We start from the raw sequence: 21,677 nt of genomic DNA on the forward strand, positions 1-21,677 counted from the left end.
ACAGGAGAAGGGGACGGAGCAGCGCTCTCTGCTGGGGTTTGATTGGTTACAATCGAAGTAGATGTTATTGGTCCAGTCAAGGTATGTTGTAGCACCGCAGCATCCAAACTGGAGGAGGAGAGGAAAAATAAATAAATAGAGAATATGATTTTTTTTGTTTCTTTTATGCAAGTGAAGCATACAGGATATTTCATCTTTACGTACAAGATGTTCTTTCCTCCAGATTATTTTAAAGTAACATCGAAAATCCAATGCTAGTTGATTCTGATGAAATAAATACCCCATCTGACCAAAGTAAGACACTCCTCCGGTTCTGCCTCTGCTGCAGGAGTTCAAAACACAATTTTGACGAAACACTCACCTCTTCTTGGCCGAAGTCTATAAGATTTTGCAGATCGACGTCATCTCTGTAGTGAACGATTGCATCATTGATCACTTCTGTCACTTTCTGTCTTGCCTTGAAGGTAAAAAATAAAGAAAGAAGTAAAAAAAAAAATCTCAGACGTAGAAATCTGGTCAAAATGGTCAAAACGTGGAAAAACTAAATTTTGACCAGATTAAAACGCCTTTCTAGAGCAACATGATTTTACAAGCTACTTCAGTTAGTCTCTATGAATTTGCTTTTAATCGACATAAATCTATGCTCACATTTAATTAATTAATTGCTTGATTACCTTATTTGAAAAGATGAAGCCCAGAACACCAGCAGCCAGTTGGAGTATGAAAATCACCACCAGGAAGATACAGAACTAGGACGGTAAAGAAAAAAAAATTATATATATATATATATATATATATATATAATATATATATATATATATATATATATATATATATATATATATATATATATATATATATATATATATATTTGTAAATTTATTTTACCATTTTATATCAATTAACTTAATGTAAGTTAATCACTTACATGATGACCTTGTAAAGTGCCTGCACTCAAACACCTAAAACTTTTCTACATTTTCCTACCTTTCAACCACAAATTGTCATTTATTGGTCAAATAAAAGGATATGTACTAGCTATATGTTTGCATATAGCTAGCAGTATTTTTGTTTTCTACACATGCATCCTTGGAAAGCCTCAGAACTTTGTTCAAACTCATTAGGGAACAAAAATAAGTCGTGAACATATACCAGGCAGATCATGGAGAATGTTCCTGGGAAATTTAAAGCTATCAGATTAGATTACAGAACAGCATAGCAAGGTTTGGACGTCTCATCCGACGTCCCACAGACATAGTGAAAACTGGAAATGAAAACGGTAGGCTTGCAAAGATTTGGTTGTCCAATTATACTGACAGGCTAAGAAAAACAAAAAGGCAAAAACATCAGCAAAGCTGGCAAAGGCAACTCTTAAGCTTGCCACACTTTTCAGGTTTTTATTTGCAATAAGATTTGAAATAAATCCCTTTCTTTACACTTCAAATTTGTGGCTTTAATGTGTCAACAATAGGGGGGGGAAAAAGCATGAATACTCTTGCAAAGCATTGTATTTCACTGCATATATTTGGGTGCATGCATTTTTCCCCCCCAAATAAAACAGTTTTAAGTCTTAGATTAATAAAATGGATTAGAGTATTTAAAACCCAGGTACTGTTTGCAGGAGGCAGATGTTTTCTCGCAGCGAACCCACGCAGCCACAGAAGGTGACCAGGAACATCAGGACTCCCACAATCATCAGCATAACAGCGGGATCCACAGACAGAGATGCCAGGGTTGCCTCTGCAAACAAAGATGGAGACATTTCATCTGCTTCCCGTTACAGAGGCTGCTCCATCCTTGTGCCTCTTGAAGTACAGCGGAGACCCAGTACCGAATCCAGCAGGTACGTGCGACAATTTACCCGCATACTTTGCTGTACGGGCGTAAACGCCGACTGCCACCAAGACCAGGGAGATTATCTGTAAGCGAACATGAAAAAATAAATAAATAATCACACAGAAAACAGGAGAACATTCGTCAGAGCAGCTGTTGAAAACTATTTCTATGTGCTTGAACTTGTCAGGGGTGTGGCGCCATCTAGACACTTCCTCTTCGTAACAAGAAAGATGTGCAGGGGGAGTTTATGAATCATATTTAATGAATCACTGATGAAATATTCCAAAACTATCCCATTTCTTCCCAATTAAAGTACGCAAAGTTGCGAAATCCTGTCTCCGCCATCGGTAATAAAGCATCTTATTTAGCTCTCGTCTCCCATTCTTGACGGAATAAAAGAAAGAGTTCAGGAACAAACCCTGTCCACCCTGAATGACATGGATCCAATTACCATAGAGACTGGAGCCTTGTTAGGAAGGACACTTATTTCTCTCCCTTGTTTTGTGACGGCACAGCAAACAGACCAAGTATGACACCCGAAGCACACAGGTGGGTTTGGAACATGTTTAGGAAAGTGTAAAAACAAGTATCTTAAAAATTGACAAAAACTGAACAGTCAAGATTAGAAAAAGGTGCAGTCGTGGAGCAGCAAACCTCTGCTCGGAGCACACAGAATCCGACATAACCTGAGGCAGCAGAAATGACAACGCATTCCAAGCTTCAAGTTCTCACACATCCTTATCTTACTGAAACAGCCGCGAGTCGTGCTTACCGAGAGTGCTGAATCCAAATTAATAAAGAGACTGATCTCTTTTCAGAGGGGCACACCTGAAAGGTCATGTCAGATTTGGGCTTCCCCTCCCCAACTCAACATTTTGTGGGGACTTTTTTCTGCCCATGCAGCAGAAAGACAAAACAAAAAGTCTCTAAATCTCAGCAAGTTTAATCTGGAACAACAAACCACCTCAGACAAGGCTGCAAAAGTTCACCTGATGCCGAAACCCTTTGTATGAACTTTGCAAGACACACTGCAGGGAGTTTCACTTCCACTATCTACATTCAGATGCATTTGAATTGTGAAATTTCAGATCAGGCAGAAGTGCAGTGAATATTATGGGTAAATTATTTGATGAAGTTTTGCAATAAAGAAGAAATGTAATTTCTTTGGACTCAAATGAAAGAAGTGTGACAATTTGCCAACTTTCTAAGCATCGAGCCCATTTGGCTCAAGTTTTAAAAAAATTGAGCTTCTTTATATTATGAAAAAAATATAGTCTTGGTTCTGCAAGGCTGACTGTTTGGCATATTTAAGGTAAATGTAAAGGTCATTTTAGAGTTGAGTATGTGCAATCTGTATCCTGACCCTACCTGTGTTAAAAAGTAACTAAAAACAAACAAAACAAAACTAACAACATCAAAACAACTAAACTGTTTTAAAGATCTTGCCAAGTGCCTTACTAAAATGACTGCTTTTGCATAACCACATTTTGTGATTGCAAGATGAGTGATTAACTTAACACACAAAAGAGATCAAAGTGGTTTTGATCACTCACCCAGAAAATGAAATTAAAAAAGAACAGCAGGTATTTCACAACTGAGCTGACAAAGGTGAAATCCTCGCCGGATCCCGCTGCGCCCCTGCGGTTTCCTCCCATGGCTCTGACCCTGCTGCTTCAACCACGTTTGCGCACAAAAACAAAAACGCATTCGTGGAAGTCGAAGCTCGTAGTCATAAGCATAATGATGGCGTCTGAAAGCTGCTTTGCTCCAGTGACCGACAGATTCCAAGCAGAGACAGTCAAATCTGACTGGGCTTGTCAGCAGTGGGTGTTCAGTTTCCGTCCACGCCTTCACAGGTGATCACATGATGCAAACAATGTGCAGACGGAGTCTCCCCCACAAGTGGATGGCTTGTTGCTTCGACTTATTCATTTAATTTTTGCGAAAAAAATCTAAAAAAATAAAAGAGTTAGTGCCTCTAAAAAGTGTAGTTAAAGGTCTGTAGAGAGTAGAAGAATCCATTGTTTTCATTTTAATTGTTATGCTCAATTTCCTTACTTCTTTCTTTCTTTCTTTCTTTCTTTCTTTCTTTCTTTCTTTCTTTCTTTCTTTCTTTCTTTCTTTCTTTCTTTCTTTCTTTCTTTCTTTCTTTCTTTCTTTCTTTCTTTCTTTCAGTTTCACTATTAATGTGTGCAAAGAAGTGCACCTTACAGAAGCGTTAATGCCTTACACTTTCTCCAGAATATATTATGTATGTATGTATGTATGTATGTATGTATGTATGTATGTATGTATGTATGTATGTATGTATGTATGTATGTATGTATGTATGTATGTATGTATGTATGTATGTATGTATGTATGTATGTATGTTCTGATCGACAGTGGTCACCGGTAGGTGGCGGTGTTGCGTCGCACTGCTGTGTGCTCGTCGCCACAACGAGAAGAAGAACATTTGCTTATCCGGAAGTTGTTGTTGTTGGAGCCTCTGCGAGTTTCACGTGAAATTATATTTTGCTTTCTTCGCTCAGACGTCTCCATTACCCCCAACATGGTGCGGAGTGGCAAAGGTTTGTTCGATAATTACACCCACATCCCCGCTGGTTTTGCTACTTTTATAAATACGGCTGATTTCCAAAGGTGTTAATTGCAACGCTAGTTTTAGCTCATCTTCTCCTCTGTGTCGAGAGGTGGATGCACTTGCTTTTAACCCTCGGACCCTAATGTCCCCTTTAGGCTCCCCGCTTCCTCCAGCCTCCTTGCAGCTGCTGGTTCCTCCTGTGAGGCTCATGTCTGCCTTCGTGTGGAAAGCGGTGCAGCAGGACAGCGCCGTCCAGTACGAGAAGCTGCTGGACTTCATCGACCTGGTCACCGAGATCGTGCCGGAGCTTCTCAGTCCCAGTCAGAAGGGTCAGCTCGTCCTGGGCCTCAGAGCGAGGGTGAGGAAGATACTTTAGACTTGGATGTCTGATGAGGTGGAGAGTTAACTGAGAGCTTAGTATTCTTACTTCTTCCATGTTTATGAGTTACTGTGTGATCTGTGCTTGTATAGAGGCGATCACACTCACTGAAAGATTATTGAAGCAACAAATTGTTCTTTATTGACTTAAAACCTGTGGAAGGAGCACAGGCGCACTTTTTGTTTTCTAAACAATTTTTACTTTTTGGCTTTGTTTTTATTTGACAACATGCAGATTTTATGTTTTTGTGAACTTGAAAGCAGACTAGATTATTTCATCATATCCTAAAGTATAAAAAGCCCGTATTTGAAATGGGGTTAACTTTCTGATTTATCATGGGTGTAGGATTCTTTGTTGCAGTTTTTCCATTTGTCACATGCTTGCAGCTTTATTGATGTTTCCCGTTCTCTGTCCTGATAACTCCGCTCTGATCGTTGTGTTGCTGCAGTTTGTCCTGGAGTTGTGCCGGGGCAACGGTGTAGCTAACATCAAGGCGATCCAAGGCCACCTGGATAAAATCCACACCTGCTGCCTGGAACTGAGCAACAATGAACACATGGTGAGCCTTTAAAGAAAGCTCTCGCATTACTCAGTTATTATTGTAATGATAATATACATATATATATATATATATTTTTTAAAAAGACATTGAGGTAATTGCTAACTTTTCTGTGCCCATCTCTTGACAGGAAAGCTCTGATATTCTGAAGACTTCCTATAGTAACTTTGCAAGCTTGGTGCAGAACATTTTGAATGTTCCCTTAGAAAAGGAACTGTTCTTCCAAGTGAGTTCATTTAAACATTAAAGTAACTAAGTTTTCCAAGAACAGATCAGAGATTATACATCAGAAAAAAATACCAAATTATTTCAGCTTTTTCAGACATAGCTTTTGCACAGTAATCTGAAAACCAATTATAAGAGGATGTAAATAGCACCTGATTTAATCATGTTAATGTGTCTAGTAGCAATTATTTATTTATCACATTACAAGCTTGTCAAATGAAATTAAATCTGCTCCTCTGGTTATGTGTGTAGGAGGTTTTTCCTGATCATTATGGATTGGCCTTCAACCAGCGGATCCAACAGCTTGTATCTTTGCTTCTGTCAAGACTGGAGCAGCTGTTGCCTATACCAGACCTGCAGCAGGTATGCTCAAAGTCTCTACAGAAGAGGAGTAGTCATGTATCTGCATTTGCCAGTGCCTATATGCAGTTTTTCAGTATGAAAACCTTGGATAAAAATACACAATTTATATTGCAGTATCAAGAAAAAAACGTCTCCTCAAATAGCCAGCCTGCAGTACGCTGCTTACTGCTTATGGTTTGCAAAATGCTGCTTTGTTGTGATGATGTTCTTTTAGCTTCCACACCACAACTCTGTGATTTTCACAATTGGATTACTTCCCAACAAAACTGTCTTTCTTAGAGTTAATGGAAAACTATAATAGTCTTAGCTTTAGCTAGCTGACATATACTGTATGCACAAGAACAAGGTGGGAGCATAGGCTTAGGCCTTTGCTGGCATCTAATTGAAAAAAAATCTAGGAAAAACAATGACAGAAAATTTCAGTGGTTTTGAAGCCATAACTTTTTAAAACTGGAAATCTGTCCTTCCCTTGCAGCTGGAACTGTTTCAACCTTGACACGTGTGCTGCGGTGCTGAGAAGGAAGAGAAGAGTGCATTGGAAAGGAGACAAGAAGAGTAAACAGTGTAGGGTATTAACGAAACGAAATGAACAAGAGATGGTGAGAAATTGTAGAAATGCAACAGGAATATAAGGACACAACTGAAAAGGGTCTCATTTCCCCTGTGTGGTGTGTAGTTATTACCACAATTTTAAGACTCCTTTGGAAGAACGAATGGCTGTCAGAGCTGGCTGCTCCTCCATCCCTCCACACACCCAGAGACTCCATTACGTCCTGATGGGCAGGGGTTTAAAACCCATCGTGAGCATATAGGTGCGAAGGGGAAGGCAATGTATGGGTCCTGAGAAACACATAGTCAGGCAATCTACCATGATGAAGAGGTTGCCTCTTCTGTATCTTCTCTCGGACTCAGCATGTCTTCCTACATCCCCTTTAAGAGCCACTATGCACCGCTGAAATGCCTCACCAGCTGAATGGCATGACACCTGCCGCCCCATGATCCACTCTTCCTTGTCCTATGTTTCCTCACATGCCCCAATAAAAGCACCCTACTGTCAGCAACTCTTTTTTTTATGTTGCTTGAAGAGGCATCTTACTAATGCAGAGACGGATGTTATCTAAGGGAAATAAATTGAAAAAGTGTTTGGATTTCAGCAGCATCTGTAGGTAGCTGCTGAAATCCAGGGCTTTGTTTCTGTGCTCATTCTGTGAAAGCTTAAGGCTGCAAGGTTAACTGTTGTGTGCTTAACCTCTGTTTTCACAAGGGAGATGAATGGTGTTAAACATGCCAGTTTGTGCTGTGGGAGTTGTATGATAAATTTATTAAAGGCAACCGAAGAACACAACTTTCTAAATAACCTAATTGAAAAGGCTTCAGACCGTTGTACTGAAGATTGTTTACCTCCCAGCGGGATTTAGATAGAATAATTATGTATTTATTGATTTTTAATCAAAGCTTCAGTGGCCTATATTTGTTCTCACTGTGCTTCATCTTTTTCCTGATGTCTGGGGAAACGCATGCAATGCCGTACACATTATATACTCTCTTTCAACAATGTTCCACTTGCATAGAGATTATAAAAAGAAAAATAAATCTTTTGCCTGTTGACATTTTACATGTATGTAATTTGTTTTTCTTTGTATTGTTACAGTTTAGTAAATTACACCAATGCATGCACCAGTCAAAGATTTGGACAATTTCAAATCACAGATTTTGTACAGCTCAGACCTGCTGATTTCTTCTTTAATAGCCATATAGATCTACAAAATGTTTTTTTTTTCCTTCAGTCATAAAATTAGATATCTCTTATAAAATTAAACAAAGTTCTATCTCTTTCTAAAAAATAATTAGGTTCTGGGACAGAAACAACATATTTCACTTGTTTGCACTTAATTGTTTACAAGTCAGTAGAATGAGGAAAATAAATGTAACTCAAATTATTTAAAGTAACTTGTCATAATTTCTTTGAACAAGTTAGAATATTTATAGAACATTTCCATTACATTTATTACACAAAATCATTCACAGATAAACAACATGACATTTCACCTGGTCAGTTCTGCCTATTTTAAGCTCCTTCCAGAATTAGCTGATTTAGGGCTACGTCACTATTTTGGAAGTAAGCTGCAGATGGCCACACCCACCAACTCTAACTTTATATTGAAAAAAAGTTTGCAAACATATGCACAATTGTCCAGTAGTTTTTCTAAATGTTCATTTTTAGCACTTGGCCTGTTTCTAGAAGTGAGTGGAAATGCAAAAACATAAAAAAAGAGAATTTTGAATATCAGGCCCCCTTTAAGAATCTACAAGGATCTGCTGTTGATGGTGATGCTCTAGGTAGGAAAGATCTCTGATGGTGGTCAGTCTAGAAAGGCTTCTGATTGAAGACTGTTGATGTAGGACATTCTCATCACTGTCAAGAGATGCTAACAGATTTTTTTTTTACTATTTGTCTATTGAGGTCTCTGTATTTTCCTTAAGAAAACTCTCCTCCTTTAGAATCACCAATTCTTTTTTTTTTTTTCAAACTATTTGGCTAAATTGCGTGAATGTCTTACTAAATTGTTAATAAAAGCAGATCGCAAGGTTTTATTTTTACTCTTGTGAAGGAGAGTTTTCTTTTTTTAACTAAAGATTTGTTGTCAAAGATCCTGTCTGGATTTGAGAATAAAAATAAGTTTCTTCATTTGGTCTTGTTTTGAAGTTATGCTTTGGTAACTTAAAAAATGTCTGTATTGTGAATTTGCACACTACCACAGACCCCTGGGGTTATTGTTTCTTGCAGTTTATCCTATTTGCTGTAACATCTTTCTTCTGAGCTATTCATTCTTTTGATCATCACCCGGCAACTTGCTGACTATTTTTACCCTGCATTTTGTTTGTGATACTTCTTTAGATTTTTTTTTTCTTCTTCTTTTTATCAACATGTGTGCTAGAGGTCAGAAATACAGCTCTCAGCACTGGATAGCTTAATTACAGCAAACTAACAACAACTTCTCCGTGCAGGTACCATATGTCAAAGTGGCTCCAGAGGACATCCTGAAGGTGCAGTTTCCCCGCTTCACAACTCTGGACTTGAGACCAACGAACACCGACATCAGCTTGGCCGTGGCCGGCCTTCTTACATTCTTTAACAGCACCGCCTCCTGCCTCATCTGTGCCCAGGCCGACTGTGAGTGCAACATTCACACCTTCCTGACAAAATACATAAACATGCACACCTGCAGAGAAGGTTCACAAAGCCTCCTCCCCTGCAGCTGCCAACAAAGGACAAACACTTTCTTTGTCTAATGTCTGCTACCCCTTAACACATGTTAGCACACACAGGCTTCTCGCATGCTCGCTGACAAACACAGAGCTGTGGCACGCTTTCTTCTGAAGCAGCTGCTGCACTCCACACGGCCACAGCGCACAACTTCCTCACAGCAGTCCGCCCACTTAAAATTACATTTACTGCAGAATCACTTCCCCGCTCCAGCTGTATTGTCATTTTTAAAATTAGGACAACACATTTAGCTGTGTCAGGTTGATCTATCTTCAAATGTGTCCGCACACGCTCTCATATTCTGCGACAGAAAACCAATAATCTTTAAGACAAAGGAGGATGCAGCTGTAACCAGCAGTGATCTGACTGCCTTCTTGTCAGAGGCCCTTCTCAGATTCTAAAGATATTTAACTAAATGACCTTTAAGGTTGTAAATCTCCCCAATGAAAGTTATTTTTGTAAACAGAGAGGAAGATTAAATTTGGGTTTGTTCCCACCCTCTTGAGGTCCAGCCTCAGTAATTACAACTCCCTTGACAAAGACACTGTGACCCTGTGGCACCAGCTAGCCCCTTTTTAATCAGTAGAAGGCTTTGAAGAAAAGAAATAGGTTTGAGATATCAGCCATGTGTCAGACAGCCCAGAGGTGGCAATAAGCTACTCTGAGACACCCACCCTGTCTATCTCCACACTCAGTTCTTCTGCCTTTTAACTCCCTCCTTTAATGTCTTCTGGTCTTTACTTCATTAAAAAAACTGTTTGGTCCCTTGATAGAACAGTGTGTAGGATTTAGCACTGGCTTGGAGCTGGGTTGTGGGTTGTAACCATCTGACTACCTTTTGTGAGGCCATTTGTCACCAAGCTGCCAAAAAAATACTAAAATTTGCATACAAAACCAAAAGGTTTTTGTACAATACAATATTGCTTGGGTATTTTCCATAGTGAAAAATGTATAAAAGTATGATCCTGTCACAAACTACAAATGAAGTTAGGAATTAAGAAAGACTTTTGTTGAAAATGTATATTTATATATAAATATATATATATATACATATATATATACAGTATGGTATGTCATTGTACAAGCACCATGTCTTCCAACACAATTAAAACAAAAGCTCTGATACAACAGAGTATGACAGGGCTGTAATTTCACAATATCAGCTGAAAGCCTCATACAAATGTTGGCTGTTCAGTGTCCTTCTTTCGGAAACTAAAAAAGAGTAAAAATTGTTCTCTGTGTATTTTGACTATCTTAGTCTGCTGAGATCAATGTATTTTTCTTGAGCAAAAGTACCGTATTTTCTGAACTATAAGTTGCACCGAAGTATAAGTCGCATTTTTTAGAAAAATTTATTTGCTAAAATCCAATACCACGAACAGACATGTCATCTTGAAAGGCAATAAAAATAGAATAGAAGCAACAACAGGGTGAGTAATTGTACAGTATGCTAATGTTACGTGACAAACAACGAGCCGAGAACGTGCATAACATATTAAGAGCTATTCAGATAAATGTAGCATAAATGACATGTTAACAAGTTTCCCAAACCATCCGTGTCTCTCCAAATCACTAAATTGAATGAAATCTTCATCCTCAATGTTGCTTGTAAACAACTCTGCTAACTCCAAAGGTAGAATAACACAGGCCTAGAGCGCCCTCTTGCAGTTTAGTTTGAAAAAAACATGTAATATGATATAACGATGTGTTGATTTCCACATATAAGTCACTCCGGAGTATAAGTCGCACCCCCAGCCAAACTATGAAAAAAACTGCGACTTATAGTCTGGAAAATACAGTACCTCTTCTAACACCACCAGTTCTTTTTCAAAATATTGTTTTTACACCATATTTGGTTAAATTCTAAATATAAATATTTATAATGCAGTGACTTTATTAAAGAAAAAGCTGAAAATATGGCAAATCGTATGAGATATCGTTATTGGGGTTTTTAAAAATGATATCGTGATATCATTTTTTTGGCAAGCAACATTGCCCAATCCTACCTGGAATGTACAATAAAATAAATTAAATGTCATGCCACCCACTCATATAACCTTCCATGCACTATATCTGTACATCAGTACCTTTTTTTTTTTTTTACAAAGGCATTTATTGCCTCAGAGAGCTGCTTAATACAGCACCTGAAAAGTCTCTGACAACAAATGAACCTTTTAGGCACCCTCTGAGTTTCAGGTCTGTATATAAACACGATAGTTCTCATTTTCATTGGTAAGGTGTTTGGTGCTGTGAGTAGCTTCTGATTTTGTGGCAATAAGCTTGAAGTGGACCGGGAAGGAAATGAAATAAAAAGAGGCAAAATGAAGGAAGATTAGAGGTAGATAAGAGAAACCATGGGAAGTCGGAAATGAAAACAGAGAGGATGCCTTTTGGCATTTGTGTGCAGAGGTGAAAAGACTCGAGTCAGGAAATGTGGGGAAGGTAACAATCCTGGAATCATCAGTAGAAAGCCGGAGACGGTCCAGGAAATGGCAGGCAGCTTTGATTATACTCTGGTCATGTGATCATTCAACAGAAACTGCAGCTAATAACAGTGTAGCTGTGTTTGGATGTGCATGTCTGTGTTTATGTGTTTATATTTGAGCCAGGTAGGTCAGAGTCTATGGGTATTTAAGCTGACACCTATTTGAGTTTGGATCCTGTTCCAGCAGCCACGTCCTTTGCAGAGTTCTTGCAGTCAATTGGTTGGTTGGCGGACTGCTGTCGGTCAGTGGCTCATCCACATGTGCTGAAATCGTTAATCACCCAAGCCAGTGACAGCCTAATATAGTGTGACTAATTCATGAATATTTTCCAGCAATGGCTGAGCAGTCAGGAGGGAAGTTGTGCCCAACAGCTTGGTGCACATCAAGGCAGACATTGATCTAACCTTTTCTACTCTACTAATGTATGTGAACTTTTTTTTTAATATATTTTGTTTCGTCTCTTAGTGAAGTCTGAAGCAAACACCAAGAAAAGTGCTGGTTTATTCACACACGAGGTGTGGACGCAGCTTTGCACACAGAGCTGATAATTATATTGATTCCTGTGTTTGTGACAGGATTGTTCCTGAATAAATGGCTGCACCTGTCACTGAGAAGGAGAAGCTCAAAGACTGTAGTTCAGGTTTAAATTTCTAAAAAGTTTTGACAAAAAAAAAAAAAAGAAACTTTGTTCTGTCACTTTCTTTTTATGTGTTTAAGAAAGTTTCAACTGTTTACATGGTTTCTGGGAGGTATAAAGTAGGAGGTCACAAAAAGCCTCTTTGCCATACCTGTAAACATTTTAAATATGGTCAGTGTTGTCAGTGACATCAGACCACTTTTTTCAGTAACGAGTAATCTAACATGTTGCTATTTCAAATCCAGTGAGACTACTATTACTTATTAAAATTACTTTGTGTTACTGTGCATTACAGTTTTCTTTTGTAATTAAATTTTCCTTCCTCTGCACGCCTTGGGGATTGTCTATGGTTCAGTATAAGCGGCGACAGAAACATAAATAATGGAGGGTTGAGGGAGATGCATTTTTATGCTGGAAAAAAGGAACTACTTTGAGTTACGCTCGCCAAATCTGATTATTATAAGCGACGTTGGGGTTGTTTTTTTTAAGTCACTTGTAGATTTAAGGAGTCGCGGTTTGTGGTTTTTGGGTTTAATAAGCAGACATAACCTCCCAATTTGTCTGACATTTTTGTCTCTCTGTCCATCATTTCACGGGTGATCTGTCCCGCTGTGTCTTTGTTAATGTCAAGTTAATATATTACCTCTGAATGACGTCGAGCTTCGCGTTGAGCTCCAGAAAATAGCAAACATCGAAACTAATAGGAACAGCCCAATAAACGTGAAAACAGCCATGAATTATTAATCTTAATATAAGTGTCAAAAATCTGTGCAGCGGGACATCTGAGTTGTGGAGCGGCAGGGGGAGCTCTGTGCGCTGCGCAGGGCCGTAACGCACAACCAGAACGGGGGCGGGGGTCAAAAATCCTATTTATAGTTTTTCAGACAATAGAAACATACAAAAACAAACAAATCAAGTAGTCAGCAATCTAACAAAGTTACGTTTTCAAGAAGTAACCAATAATCCGATTAAAGTTACTTTTTCAACGTAACTATGCCATCACTGAATACGGTCTTAAAATGCATTTTGTCATTTCTTTTTTATAGAACTGCATCATATGCACTCGGGTCTTTTCTCAGTCTGCAACCCAATGTTGGATAAGTTGAAGACAATATTGATGATACGTGATCAACAACTTGATATCTTGACAAGTTTATCTTTGTTGAAGAGCCCAACATCTTTGCGGTTGGAAAGCCTCCATGCCAAGTCCCATTGGTCCTTTATCAGATTCAAGTTCGAACTCTGGCTGGGCCACTTCAAAAGGTCAATACTTTGTCCAGTTAAAAGAAAGTTTTTAAAATATTACATTTAACCTAAATGTACCAGTGTTATAAATAAACTTGGACTTAAATTAACTGTATGCATAAAGCCTTTTGGCCTTTTTTTGTATTCTACCATAGCATAAAAACTGTTACATATGATTGACTTCCCATCAGATAAGAATAAAACTCATTGGGTTACAATTAAATTCCTAGTCACATCTGTTGGCTGCTGTCCCTCTATGTGTCACACAAAGGAATATTGCTGAGCAGCATTCAAGCCATTCTACAATTAGATTACAACTAAATTCATGTCAGCTATCATAAAATTTATTACAGCTTATTTTAACCTGCCAGTATGTTAATTATTTGAATTAATTTCAAATATTCAGGTATTTATCTGCAGAGAGCCTTTCTTTGGTTGCTACCAGCTGAAATAAAGACTGAAAACATGTTTGGATGAATAAGTAGACCAGATGGGAAAGTTGACATAACAAAGTGTGAAGTAGGGCTGTTGTAAATGATTATTTTAGTAATCAGGTAGTCTATCAATTATTCTGACAATTAATTGAGTAAATTACATTAAACAAATTGTCCCGTTTGGTAGTGAGTTAAGGTAGTAAAATAAATGCACATAAGGGAAATTCTAGGACTGTTGTAAAATAATATTTTAATAATCGAGTACTCTATATAATATTTTTACAATTATCCGAGGAATCGAATCTCTGTCTCTCTCTTACCCCAAATCCCCGGCAAAATGCGGCACAATTCAACCCCATGCTGTTAGCTCTTCACAACAACTTGTAGGCAGAAGTCAGAGCGCTGCCCTCCACAAATAATGATCTGGGTGGAACACGATGTATTGCATGATAAAAACATTTTATCGAAGCTTTGAGGAAGATACATTTTCCTCGAGGAATTTTAAGAATAGAGGGACTCGAATCATTCGAGGAATCCTCTCAGCCCTAGAAAATGCTGAACAATACAGTTCCTTGAATTATTAAAAAGCATATACTGAAAGTGCAAAAACAGATGGGAAAACAAGGATTTCACATTAACTGTCAAAAATCAAAAAGCAAACTTTAATTGTGGTGTTGGTAATCACTTCCATTTATGTACACTTTCCTTTCAGCCCCAAGTTTGAAGAATAAAAAAACATATCAGGTCACTAATGACAAAAAGACAATATTTTAGCCAAAAAGAGCAATTAAATATGTTCTTTGGGGCATAAGAGGGTCTCAGTTCGAAAAGTCTGAGACTCCAGTGAAGTAACATGCTCATCACGTTCTTTTAACCAATGCATCTTACTGATGCAGAGGTTGTGTGAGGATCCCACATATGAATCCTGTGTGATAAAGTAATAAAAACATTTCAGGTCTCACCTGATGTAAAAAAAAAAAAAAAGTGGATCACATTGTAGTGGTTATTTTTGGATTAGTTCAGCAAGGACTTCACTCTGACTTACATTTCACATTTTGACTGTTCACCTTGTCTGCTGTACTTTGAAATGGCCCTAACGGTTTTCCAGAGTCATAAAACTTTAGCGCTCGAGGCTACATGATGATTCAACATAATGTACAGCTGTCAAAAGGGCTTTTAGGTCTTTGTTAACACATCTCCTGTGACTGCGCTTTATTATATATTATTCACCTGCACCTGTCAAGGAAATCACAGTCACTTGCCGTCTAGAACTCCCATGTTAAATCTTTTATGTTGCCCGTGCCTTGGTGATGCAGCAGTATTCTTAGGGTGACGTTGGGGTGGTCTGTGTGTGAAGGCGTCCTACAGTGACAGCAAGAGAAAGATGAATAAGTGGTTGGCTCAGTTGAATGTCAGGCCTCACCTCTATCTGTGTGTCTGAGAGAGTCGAGGCCAAGTGCCGTCCATGCCAATGAGGAAGTTTGGTGTCACTAACACACATAACACACACAAGGCCTTGCTCTTCTCTTCTTGCCAGGACCATCTGTTATATTATGCATTCTCTAGGGTGAAGGCATCGCTTTAATCAGCCACCCATAGCTCTTGATCATATCTGACAGTAGGAAGACGTAAAGACTAACTTTATGCCTATCCTGATGGTTTTAATTTGAGGTTCCTTGTCGTTGCTGCTATGGATTAACGTCACTGTGCGATGTTGTAATTTACAAACGCTATTTGGTTTCAGTTTCTAAAAATGACGAATGTCATCATTCTTATAACGGTTTAAAGCAAAATACAGAATTAAACAAACTAAACTAATTTACTAGAAAATGTTTTAAAAAATGCACACAAAAATAAAGATAACATGCTTAAGAACCTATTTGAACAAATTGCATAAAAGTTGATTTGGAGGTTTAACTTGCACTTAACCATCTCCCAATCCACTGACAAAAATGTATTACAGTCCATTAAAAGCCACCCATTTTGTCAGTGTCTTATGTAAATAGTAAGCTTGTTTTCTCTACCACTTCATCTTGAAAATCTGATTAGCTCAGATTTAGTAATTCATACATATCAATATTAACATGGCGAATGCCTGAACTGCTGGAGTCAAGTGTGAGGCATGCATAGCAGCGAGGGGTTGATTTGGCTTCACAGCAATTGGAAAAAGAGTTTGTGAGAAATAAATAACTGCATTGTGCAAACTTTCCTCCCCCTTGTGTTTCACTTTTTGATAATGAGCTATGGCATCTGCTTTTGATGTTGTTTGACTCAAATGACTGGAGTAACACTATTGTTTAGCTCTATTTTCTGCTGCTTGCATTCAGAGTGGAATTATGGAATTCATAATGCTTTCTAACTCAACAGTCTTATAGCAATGTCATGTGATTTTGGTGTAGTAGTGCAGCATCTCATCTGGCAAACTTTTATTTTCAAGTGATATAAGGTATCTCCATTTTCTAAAAGTTAAAGGTATGCTAAACAATCACACATAGGCATGAGTTGACATAAGATTCTCATATTATAATAACATTGAGTAACTTACCCACATCAATAATGAAGAAAAGAAATATAAACATTTTCTAGTAGAAATAGTTCAGTATCTGGAAATACCACAAAATTGAAAATGATCAACTTTCAAAATTTAAGCTGTAATGGCTATTGCAAAACATTGAATTAGGCAATAAAAATGTTAAAACCCTTCATGCTTAGCACTGAGCTAACTGCAGTTAACATGCAAATTGAGGTACATGCACAATAACACTTCACACTAACAAGAGAATATTATATTTTCATCAACTTACCAGAGAAACCATTATTCAAGATCAAGCCACATCTCATATTTGTAGTAGCTTTAATAACAGCAGTAGTTCAGGGACTGCAGCAGATATTGCTCTTATATGTGAGAATAAAACTGCTGTAATATTTCTCCAATAAACAGGTAGTCTAAAGAAAAGTACAAACCACTTTCATATCCCTTACTGTCCTGACCTTGACTTCAACACAAATAAAAATAAAATTCAAAGAGTGGTTTTGTGACCTTATTCTTAACATTTATGTCTGTCAAATAAGTTGAGAACTATTTCTTCTGTAGTGCAGCCAAAAAAATATAGTCTAAGACAAGAAGAATAGGAAGATGTACAGGCATTCTTTGAAATGTTGTGTTATCTTTATAGCTATCTTCAAACAAAGCACAGGCAATTCTAGTTTTTTTATTATTATTATTATTATTATTATTATTTCTTTAACACATTAACAACCCTTTCTCATAAATGTTCTCTATCTAAAGGCATAAGGTTCATTCATTTGATTAACACTTGGTTTTATTTTGCAGAAAACACATCTTGCAAGAATCCAGCACACTGTATGTTCTTTGTTCTCAGTGTCTCTGTTATTGTGCGTGTTCGTTATAGGCTGAGCTGCATGGCATTCTGAAACCATCTATTGTCACAAACTCAATGGGAAATGGTATTTGATGGCCTGTAAAACAGTAGTCAATGGATGCAGGAGGCAGACCAGGAAGGCGGCGTAAAAGAGGCTATTTCAAGCTCATCAAAGTGATTCAGTGTAACACAACAGAGGAAGCTGAATTGGCAGCTTGCAGACACAGACAGGAAAGCCAACAGCAGCTGGGACTGATGTCTCGGGAGTAATCACATACAGGTTATATAAAAACAAACCCACATACACTGATATACTGCCACACAGCCAGGCCATAAGACATTCAGACCGGGACTTAATTATAGACTCTCTTAGACATGATGTCGGTAGCTGAGAAGCCCAGCAGCTGATGTTAATTTATTGGAGAAGATGAAGGAATGGTTTGATAACTTGAAATAGCCTCAGCAAAATTGGTCTCCGCATGACGGATAAATTGCTCTGCTGTCACCATGGCAAAAATCACAATAAATATCTGTTGATGCCAAAGTGTCAACAGGTAATTGTGGAAATGCAAACTATTTTCTATAAAGTCATGTCCTTTCAGTGACTTTTGGTATCAATATCAGCAAACTTTGCATGAATACGATAAAAATCTGCCAAATTGTCAAGGTGAGACATGTGAAGCTGTGACTTGCTGTGCTTTACTACTCTTTAGATGACTGTTTTAATCATAAAACACAGCATATGTTTCTTGAAAGCAGGATGTTGTCATTGTTAGATGTTTTAATGATGGTTAACACAGACGACGGGTGTGAAGAGACAGATTTCAGATCACAGCCTGCAGGTTTAATATGACAACACGTTTGCTTTTAAATATAAGCAATTCATTTACAAGTGACACTTATACTTCAGCTTTAATAAACAGAGATTTAAATGTCAGCTTAAACAAACTAAGTAGTTTCAAAAAATATCTGCTTGCTTAGAAATACGTTCATTATTGGAATGTTTTTGTCAAGCAATGTATGATTACATCACAAATTTTAAGATGAATACAATGTGTGGTTTTCATATCCCTCCTTTTGGTTGTATAAACCTGCTTATCCTGCCATCAAACATTTGAGATCTCAGTCTTTCATGCCCTTTTTGGGGTTCACATTTCTTGCTTTGCATTTTAATTCAGGGTTTTGAACTTCCAGTCACAAACTCATAACCAGCCATTATCCTTAAAGATTTTCTGGTGGGAAACAGAATTTATGTATTTTCCAGGGACATACTGCCATTTTATAACAAAGTGAACTATCTATGTCACTTTCAGTTGTTGTGAAAATGCTGATAAATACTGAATACATAAATATATTAATTGGCCATTAAGAATCTCTTTCCAACACATTAAGGTTCTGAGGTAGCATAAAAGCCCTTGATCATCACAATGCTGTTACACTAATTTCTTTGATGCTCTTTTTCTGAAATTTTGGGGTTTTGTGAGCTGGGCCCTTTGTGAATGTTTTGTTTTGTTTTTCTTTTTGGACTTATTCCTTTAGACATCAAGTTAGAGCTGCACCGCTTTACCTATTCTTGACCCTTTTGATGGATGGTTCCCAAGCAGGAAATTCTTTTGGTGTTTCAGAGTCTTTCAAAGCATTTGGTAACATCTTGTAGAATAATAAAATTTGTCAAAAGCTGTTTCTTAACTTTTCTTGAATTTCTTGACTGGGGAGTAAGCCATGTTGGCTTTGTTGATCTTTCATCCTTCTTAGCCTGACTTCAAGATTTCTTGATTCTACAGATCTGGAAGTCACCATTCTTATAAATATTCTGTGAAAAGGGAAATTATTACTTTTTAGTCAGGTTAGTCTTGATAGCTTGTATCCCTTAATAAATAATAATAATAAAAAAAGAACTTAAAACCTCAGTTTGAATGTACTAAGGTTATCTTAAAATATTATAATTTGAGGATCATTTGAGGATGGCAAGAAAACAAAAGCCGAAGATATTTCAAAGGGACAATGTTTGTACACTTGCAGTGAGAGTAAGCAATTCCAACATATTAATATTATTGTTGCATATTTTTTTTAAAAACTTTCCTTATACAACAATGAGGCTGAAGGATATTTTCCATCAGAATATGATTGAACTTAGTTAGCATTGCTTAATTTGCATAAAGGTTCCCCCTGTTTGCGAGTCACATCACACCTGTGCATCATGTCATCTGTGGTTGGCACCAGAATACAAAACAGATGGGAAGAGCAAATTTCAAGGTCAGGTAAATACCAACAGTGCAACCGCAAATCTGGCCCTGACAGCCTTGTTCAGTTTGTATTTTTCCCCATAGCACACCTTAAAAATTTGTTTATTCTCATTTATGCAAAATGAACTAATAGCATCACAAGGACTCCTAGTGTAAGACTGACTGCCAGGAATGTTTTGGTTAAGTGGGACCTGCTTTAATTAGGATTCTCTTACCTCATCTGGGTAATGAGTTCACCACAGTTTCTTCAGACTTGTGTTTATGTCGCCTTTGATTTACACCATCTTAAACAGAATTTAGCTTGGTGCAGATGCAGACCTTTGACAAAGCAGACAATTTTTGACATTGTCCATAAGTAGGGTCCTGTGGTTTTGTTGTGCAAAACAGTCAATTAAATAATCTGATTATTATGTGCACACATCAGGCTTTATTCAGAATAGAAGCACATTCATGCGCAGAGTTATATAATTCCTGTAAAAAACACAGGAAACAGTTGTACTTCTGTCTGTGCTGGACATAAACAATCGCAGTCGTGTGCTCATTCAGTGGTGTTATAAAAAAAGAATACGTTTTTGAAAAATTTGTTTCATTGTGTAGATGAAGTTTTGTTTAAAACTCTTTAGTCTTTTCCCATCATGAGACACATTTTCATATGTCAAACGTGAAAAATGTTTGTGTTGTTTACTTTTGGAATAAAAATATGACTTTGACAGAACAATATTAATATAAAGCGTACTTGAAGGCTCAAATATTAAATATCAGGTATACCCAGTGCAAGTTGGAAAACTACACAAATGGGCTAAAAATCAGTTAGAAACATTTTTTTATTTTATTCCAGGGCTCTATTTCTGAAATTGTCATAAAATTGTGATTAGACTGATCATATTTTTGCCATGTTCGTCCCTATCAACGAATAGAACCAATTCAGTTTGCAGTCAGATGGCACATTTAGGAAAGGCATCACAAGGAAAGCGGTGTGTTGCAGTCAGTTTCCAATGGTTGTCAGTTTAAGCAATGAATGAAGGTCCGCCAGACCTCGAGGACGCCTTACAACTGGACTGAACAGAACCAGCATTTCAGGAAGTTTGATTGGAGTTGTGTTTTAGTTTTGCACGAAGGATGTCAGATGTCGTCTCTGCAACGCTGTGCAGGGTGTATTGACATTTATGGGTGCCCTCGTGTATCCTGTGGTTCCACCATTGTGTCACTGTGACATCTGTTCGCCCCAGTGAAGATAGTAAAGCAGCAAGGTGCTTAGGCTGACTTTAAACTAGTGAGCTGGAAGAAAAGCTACCATTGCCAATGAAGGAAAGCTGGTTGCAGCAGGCAGGAGTAGAATGAATGAAAAAGATAATAAATCTGAAACATAGCGCAGAACAAGACAGACATAAAAGAGCTAATAGAACAATATTTGAAATGTTTAAATATTTGTCATCTTCAGACATACGATCCTCATATGTGTTTTCTGTATTTTTCACTGACAGGCTTGTTGAATTTGGAGCAGCTGCTCAGACAGTTCCTAATCTCTAAGGAAACCCTGTCAGTGCGCATGTTGGATGATAGCCAGGACCCGACCCCTCTCCTGAAAGAGATCCGTGACGACAAGACGGCCACCATCATAGTGGACGCCAATGCCACCATGTCACATATCATTTTAGAACGGGTAAGTATATGTCGCATAACGTTCATGTTATCTGTGACTCTACATGCTTGACTTGAGTTTTTACATATATTTCTTACAACATGCAAAGAAATGGCAAGGCGCATGAAACATTTTACATTTTATTTTGTAACCAAAACAGGTATGTCCTTTTTTTAACCACATGACTTTTTTTTTTTTTTTTTGCTTTTTTACTTTCAATATCACTCTAAATAAGATAAATATCATTTTCACCACAAAATTTAATGTTTTGTCTTAGATCATAAGATTGACAAAAAAATTAAATAATTAACCTTCTGGTTGTTTAGTCCCAGAAAGTTAGAAAAATAACTGAGCTGTACACCAGTGCTACACAAATCAGCTGCAATTAGTAAT

At 37.6% G+C, this 21,677-nt stretch overlaps 3 protein-coding genes across 3 annotated transcripts; 2 read left to right on the top strand and 1 right to left on the bottom strand.

Moving 5' to 3' along the window:
* Window positions 1-3: 3 nt before the first annotated feature.
* On the bottom strand, window positions 4-3,650 carry LOC129358059 (tetraspanin-33-like; the record flags this gene model as incomplete). The annotated part of the gene is made up of 6 exons (XM_055026898.1): window positions 3,390-3,650; window positions 1,862-1,919; window positions 1,613-1,740; window positions 675-749; window positions 362-457; window positions 4-108 (listed from the first exon to the last, which is right to left on the bottom strand). Coding segments are annotated over exons 1-6 (564 nt in total), but the record flags the coding sequence as incomplete, so codon positions are not given.
* A 655-nt stretch (window positions 3,651-4,305) lies between these two features.
* LOC129358060 (uncharacterized) lies at window positions 4,306-6,363 on the top strand. Its single transcript, XM_055026899.1, has 5 exons — window positions 4,306-4,406; window positions 4,573-4,775; window positions 5,245-5,355; window positions 5,486-5,581; window positions 5,833-6,363. Exons 1-5 carry the CDS (start codon window positions 4,388-4,390, stop codon window positions 6,220-6,222), a joined length of 819 nt encoding a protein of 272 aa, XP_054882874.1. The 5' UTR covers window positions 4,306-4,387; the 3' UTR covers window positions 6,223-6,363.
* A 293-nt stretch (window positions 6,364-6,656) lies between these two features.
* On the top strand, window positions 6,657-21,305 carry LOC129358058 (glutamate receptor ionotropic, kainate 4-like; the record flags this gene model as incomplete). Its single annotated transcript, XM_055026897.1, has 3 exons — window positions 6,657-6,743; window positions 8,953-9,118; window positions 21,127-21,305. Coding segments are annotated over exons 1-3 (432 nt in total), but the record flags the coding sequence as incomplete, so codon positions are not given.
* Between the last annotated feature and the right edge of the window lie 372 nt (window positions 21,306-21,677).

The sequence above is a fragment of the Poeciliopsis prolifica genome, unplaced genomic scaffold (assembly GCF_027474105.1).
Source record: "Poeciliopsis prolifica strain line A6 unplaced genomic scaffold, Auburn_PproV2 SCAFFOLD382, whole genome shotgun sequence".
NCBI lineage: Eukaryota > Metazoa > Chordata > Actinopteri > Cyprinodontiformes > Poeciliidae > Poeciliopsis > Poeciliopsis prolifica.

Bases quoted from the DNA above. Each gene is read 5' to 3' on its own strand.
- LOC129358060 (XM_055026899.1), top strand. The intron at 4,776-5,244 runs GTGAGGAAGATA...GTGTTGCTGCAG, and splicing joins TCCTGGGCCTCAGAGCGAGG to TTTGTCCTGGAGTTGTGCCG. The intron at 5,582-5,832 runs GTGAGTTCATTT...TTATGTGTGTAG, and splicing joins AAAAGGAACTGTTCTTCCAA to GAGGTTTTTCCTGATCATTA.